Here is a 6,445-nt window from a genome sequence, read left to right on the forward strand (position 1 = left end):
GATTACAGAACCGGCTTTACTATCAAAATGCGCATAACAATCACATTCGATTAATCGTGCAGCCCTATGACTTATACTGTCTTTTTATGCTTGCGTTGCATCGCGCCGCGTAAACATAAAACCATGTCTGCATTTGTGATCAGAGAAATGACAAACAACAAGCGCTTGGAAGACCAAACAAAGTAGTTTCGCTTTCACAACGAAACACACAGCGTCTTCACGACATGGCGGCGGCGACAACAACAATACTACAGCGAGAATAAAAGTTACGCCTTCTTTCTTTGCGTGAACATTTGGGCGGCGTTATGCAAATCTAACCACATAGTGATGTAGACATGTGGGGGCGTGTTAGAACGAGCCGTTTTAGGTAGGCGTGGCTGACTCTTAACTTTTATAAAGAATATCTCTTTGGATTTGAGACTTTAGTCTTTGCAACGTTACAGATCTTCTTTATGCACCAAGAGCTTGTAACACTCCAAAGAGAAAGGAACAATTGAAATCGCATCATATGACCCCTTTAAAAAGAGACCAACCTTTCCCCTGTATTCCAAAGTGTTCATGAATTGAAATGAACAAACACATTTTCACCATGTTTTCAGGAGTGAAATGTTTATAAATCAGTGTGAATGAAATATGTACAAACCTTCAGAATATAGAGAGGAATAAAACTGTAAAGTTTGGTGAATGTAAGAGAAAAACTCTTTAAAGTTATGGACTGGGATTGAAATCTACAGAAACAAAAAGATAAAATCTCACAATTGACTCACAATTTCATCTCACAATTGACTTTTTTCTTCCAGTTCTAAGATGTAAGTTAAATACTCACAATTCTGTTTTTTTTTTTTTTACCAACATGGAATAAAAAAAGGTAATTGCAATGTTTTATATCACAATTCTGACTTTTTTTCTGGAAAGTTTCACTTCGTATCTTGCAATCCTGACTTTTTTCTCACTATTTTTTTTTCTTCTCAGAATTACAAGAAAAAAGTCAGAATAATGAGGGAAAAAGTCTGAATTGTGAGATAAAAAGTCATAATTACCAACGCTCTCCATTGACTCTGTATTGCAGGAAGCTGCCTACTTGTCATTTCTGACTGATAACAAAAACAGAACGATGTCTAAAAGCTGCTGTGTGAAAGGTGTACAGCAAACAAGCTACAAAACCCAGAACTACGTTTTTATAAGCTGTCGACCCCAAAAAAGAGAGTTTAAGGACACAAAAGTGGAGTGCATCGTGTCATATTACTCTGAGAACTGCGCCCACTGGAGGGAAACGTGATTATTTTAATCATGTCAGAGAATTATTTCACCACTCGATGTGAATCTGAGAGGAGGAGATATACTGAGAAACTAATCTTTATTGGTCTATGTCAGTGCCCCTTTTCCTTGCCTTGCTTTTGTTTGAGAAATGATCTAACTGAACGGCCCAATGTGAAATACCCCGACATCTACAACTATTTGTGTCCTTAAACGCTTGTTTTTGGGTCGACAGCTTATAAAAATGTAGTTTTGTTTTTTTAGCTTGTTTGCTGTACACCTTTCACACAGCAGATTTCAGGCATTGTTATGTTTTTGTTATCAGTCAGAACATAATCATATAATATAATATAATATGAAAAAATGAAGCAGATCTTGTTCATGAATTCCCTTTTTGAGGTCAATTATTTATTAGGTTTATAAAATAATGTAATATATAAAAACAAACTGAAGCGTTTAAAGAGTCAGTTCACCCAAAAATGTAAATTACCCCATGTTTTACTCACCCTCAAGGCATGCTAGATGTATATGACTGTCTACTTTCAGACGAATCCAATCGGAGTTATATTAAAAATTGTCCTTGCTCTTCCAAGCTTTATAATGGCAGTGAATGGGTGTTTTCGTTCAACAGTCCAAAAGAAAAGCCTCCTGTAGCGAATCCACCTTTTATCCACCCCCGGAGCCGTGTGAGGCATGTTTTATTATGGATGCACGCTTTATTTGACTTCTTTTGGACTGTTGAACGAAAACACCCATTCACTGCCATTATAAAGCTTGGAAGAGCAAGGATAATTATTAATATAACTCCAATTGGATTCGTCTGAAAGAAGAAAGTCATATACATCTAGCATGCCTTGAGGGTGAGTAAAACATGGGGTAATTTACATTTTTGGGTGAACTAACCCTTTAAAGAAGTGTTTCTAATCGTGTGCATCTGCAGTGACGCACATGACGGTGACGCCCATGGATGTGGCCACCACGTCTCTGCTGAACGTCTTCCGAGGGCGCGAGTGTGGGTCCGAGGGCTCGTGGCAACGGGGTGTTCCCCAGGACGTGACCTCCACCTCGGGCTGCGCGGCACTGGGCGTGCGTCTGCCTCACACCGAGTACGAGCTCTTCCGCGCCGGCCAGGACCCGTCTGGACACAGCCTCCTCTACAACGGCCAGAGACCCAGCGACGGCTCCAGTCCGGACCGGCCCGAGCGACGGCCCACCAGCTTCCAGCCGCCGCTGATCCGCTGCAGCCGCGGAGGGCGAGAGCGAGAGCAGCCCTTCAGACTGAGTGCCGGCGGCGGCTCAAACGCTCTGCACACACTCGCCGCTGCGCTCGTCCTGCTGCACACGCTCATGTAGTCACACCGAGAACGTGACTTCACCAAGACTATCCAAAAACATAGGCCTAACCCTATCCCTACCCATAACTTATCCCTAAAATCAGAGGGGAATGATAGTTGACTAACAAGGGTGTAGAAGCACCTCACTCTGGTTGTAAGGCTACAATTGACTTTTCCTGTAAACTTATCCCTCAATTCTGATTGGTTGATTTGAATGTTGATCCAGGAACATTTTGCACGTGGTGAAATCACATTCACTGGGTTGGGTCTATGTTTTGGGACAATAATGTTGATCCAGGAACATGTCTGTCTTGGCAAAATCACGGCGAACGTACGGAGAGACACTCTGATCGGCCCGTTTATCAATGTTTGCACTAGTTCAGGAACAGTGTTGGGGAAAGTTACTTTTAAAAGTAATGCATTACAATATTGCACTACTCCCTAAAAAAGTTACTAATTACATTACTTAGTTATTTTGCATTACTTTTTAAATCCGGGCAGGGCTTGCTTTTTGTTTTTAATATAAAAAGTTCTATTCTTGGCAAACGTAAAAGCCCTTCTGCACCAAAAGTGAAATGAATACGCCTCAGGCTGAAGGAAAATTAAATTCACGTGTACAGTAGAACACAGGATAAGAAAATTCAACACTCTTCAGCAATAAAAAATATATATAAATAAAGCACAAATGTTATCTAAAGTAATTTTTGCTTAGTATGGTACTAGTATTAATAATTGGATCATTGAAGATCAGCAGCAAAGACATTGGTTAATAAAATGGGATTAAATCCCTAAAGTGTATTTGTATTATTTAACATATTTAATTTGTGCATGTTTGCGTCATATTCTGAGTTTGCATTTCAGTTTTTATTTATTTTGAGGTATACTGAACGTGTTTTTTCTGTTCACATTTATTCTAGTACAGTAGCATCATGTACACACAGAGCTGTTAGTCAGGCAATGGGAAAACAAAGAAACTGACGTTACTTATTTGAAAAAGTAACGTGGCTATTGTAAACTACAAAGTAACGTGTTACTAGTTACTTGAAAAAAGTAATCTGATTATGTAACTCACGTTACTTGTAATGCGTTGCCCCCAACACTGTTCATGAAGCTGCTCGTACCATTTAGGAACAAAAAGTGAGCATCCAACAGACTCAAAAGGGAACGAATGTTGTGTTGTTAAACGAAGCTTGTGAAGGTCGTGACACGTGCATGCGCTCTAATGTAGTTCCTGTTCATCCTGTACAGCGTCACATTCACTGGAGCTCATCATTCATTATTTAACAGCAATTACAGTTCAAATAATGCTATCTGTAGTTTCACAGATGCTCCAGAGCTGCTGATTTCATGCAGAATCGCTGTAAATACTTGTATTTTAGAGGACCTGATTGAAACCTCGTCTCATGATGCCCGATGAATGAACACGTGAACTCTCATAAACACATTTTCATTACTTTAAATCAAATGTTAACTAAAATAAAATAAAGAAACATTTTTTCGTTTTTGCAACTTTTATCATTTTCATAGTTTAACTTGATGTACTAAATCTGAAAATTATATAGAGATTACAAAAATATAAATAACATTAAAATTACAATTTATTGAAAATTTTAATTTTAAATTAAAATGCGCACAGAAAATATATATAAAAACCTAGTTTACCATTTTGGAGAAAAATATTGTGAGAAAAGTCATTATTTTCAGTTTAACTTGATGTACTAAAATAAAGCAATAAGCCCCGTGAAGCCGTGGTTTACAGTGAATTTATAACAGCTAAAGAGCATTGTTAGGTATGACGTGAAGCAGAAAACCCCTTAGCCGTTATAAATTCACTGTAAACCATGGCTTCACGGGGATTATTGCTTTTATAAAACGGTTATTCCATATACGTAGCAAGGCTTCACAAAATAAAACGGAGCAAATAAAGTGTAATGATATTAATAAAAACAGTATTCTTCCACCAAACAATGTAGCTCCTCAGAAACAGTTGTGGTTGCTACAAAGTGGTTGCCGAGCAACACACAAATGTAAACAAAGGTGTGTGTTACTTTGTAGAGTCATTTACAACAGCTTCAAACGCGGCTCAGCCAATCAGAATCAAGCACCGGAACTCTACGCTTTATAATTGAAAACTATATAGACATTACAAAAACATAAATAATATTAAAATTATAATTAATTTATTAAAATGTTTTATTTAAAATTAGAATAAGAACAGAAAATATATAAAAATCTAATTCACTATATTAATGAAAACTATAATAATATTTCAGTAAAAATGCTAAGTAATTTTGAAAGAATAATGGACCATTTTCTTAATGGACCATTTTTGACTGTCAGTCTAATCATAAAACACATTTATCGTACACAGTTCTGGCGCTTGACACACATTTACGCAGAGACATTCAATAGTGAGAAAGACATTTACTGTGTGTTGAACAGCTGACTGGATCTCATGCACAGATCAGAGACGACGCGCAGACAGCATGAAGAGTGTTAAAGATTCTTTATTTCAGCATGTTAAACACCACGGGACAGGACTGCAAACCTGATCTATTCAGTCAAGTTGCCTCACAATCGAATATAGAATAATTTGCATAAAGAAAACTCCGTGAAATGATCAGAATCGCTTGCGTTCGTTCCCGGCTGACGTCGTCACATTCGAGAAAACAAACGTGGAAATGTGTGTAACGTCACCGTCCAGCGACATCAGCTTGTGTTTGTATGACGATGAATCTGCATTGCTTCCCATTTGCTCAAAAGAATCCAAAGAACATGTACATGACACTTAAACATTCCATTAAACTCTTAATAAACCACAGAGAGAAAGAGAAACACGTCCTTTTATTGACTGATAGGTTTTTCAGGTTGATTGATGTTGTTTCAGGTCTCTACACAAACAGTGCCTCCATCGGGCTGCTAGTGATGCTCGGACAAATGGACAATTTCTTCTTCCCTGACCCCAGAGAAACCCACCCGGAACCACAGACGGCCCGCTTCTGAGTGTGTGTGTGTGTGTGTGAGTGAGTGAGTGTACTAACCGTGTGAGAAAGGCAAGGCCTGTTTGAATGATCCTGTACACAGACACTTTTATTTCCGCTGCCGTGGGACTCGTCTGCGCAGACGCCACGCTTATCAACAAGAGCGCACGCTCCGCTCCGGCAGAACTCTACAAGACAAACTTCCCGAGGAAGAACCCGATGAAGATGGCGGCGATGACCACCAGCAGCGACGGCAGCGATCTGGAGGCGGGATCTTTGCTCAGCATCGCCGCCGAAGACTTGGAGACGGAGCTGTCAAACTGATTGGCCTTCCTCATCCTCAACCCTTCATCCTGATGAAGAGCGACACACACAACACTGTCATCATCATCATCATCACACCTGCCGTGTAGGCATATGACGGTATCAAATTTTCATGTTGCGATTAATTGCTATTGCTTTTATCACGGTATACGGTATTATCACGATATTGAAATATGTGACCCTGGAGCACAAAACCATTCATAAGGGTAATTTTTTTTAAATAATAAATAATCTTTCCATTGATGTATGGTTTGTTAGGATAGGACAATATTTGAAAATCTGGAATCTGAGGGTGCAAAAAAATCTAAATATTGAGAAAATCATCTTTAAAGTTGTTCAAATTCAGTTCTTAGCAATGCATTTTACTAATCAAAAATTAAGTTTTGATATATTTACGGTAGGAAACTTACTAAATATCTTCATGGAACATGATCTTTACTTAATATCCTAATGATTTTTGGCATAAAAGAAAAATCTATAATTGTGACCCATACAATGTATTGTTGGCTATTGCTACAAATATACCCCAGCGACTTAAGACTGCTTTTG

At 38.6% G+C, this 6,445-nt stretch overlaps 2 protein-coding genes across 2 annotated transcripts in view; one reads left to right on the forward strand and one right to left on the reverse strand.

Annotated features, from left to right (window-relative positions):
• The window catches only part of LOC107698696 (protein APCDD1-like), a 14,382-nt gene extending 11,691 nt beyond the window's left edge, over positions 1-2,691 (forward strand). Inside the window, exon 5 of the mRNA XM_016499788.1 lies at positions 2,198-2,691. Coding sequence (XP_016355274.1) covers positions 2,198-2,610 — 413 coding nt within the window. The 3' untranslated portion in view covers positions 2,611-2,691. The remainder of the gene's footprint in view (positions 1-2,197) is intronic.
• A 2,389-nt stretch (positions 2,692-5,080) lies between these two features.
• Positions 5,081-6,445, reverse strand: part of vapa (VAMP (vesicle-associated membrane protein)-associated protein A) — a 10,289-nt gene continuing 8,924 nt past the window's right edge. Inside the window, exon 6 of the mRNA XM_016499807.1 lies at positions 5,081-5,925. Within this exon, the coding sequence (XP_016355293.1) occupies positions 5,761-5,925 (165 nt within the window). The 3' untranslated portion in view covers positions 5,081-5,760. The remainder of the gene's footprint in view (positions 5,926-6,445) is intronic.

Source organism: Sinocyclocheilus anshuiensis, unplaced genomic scaffold, assembly GCF_001515605.1.
Source record: "Sinocyclocheilus anshuiensis isolate Anshui unplaced genomic scaffold, SAMN03320099.WGS_v1.1 scaffold1814, whole genome shotgun sequence".
NCBI lineage: Eukaryota > Metazoa > Chordata > Actinopteri > Cypriniformes > Cyprinidae > Sinocyclocheilus > Sinocyclocheilus anshuiensis.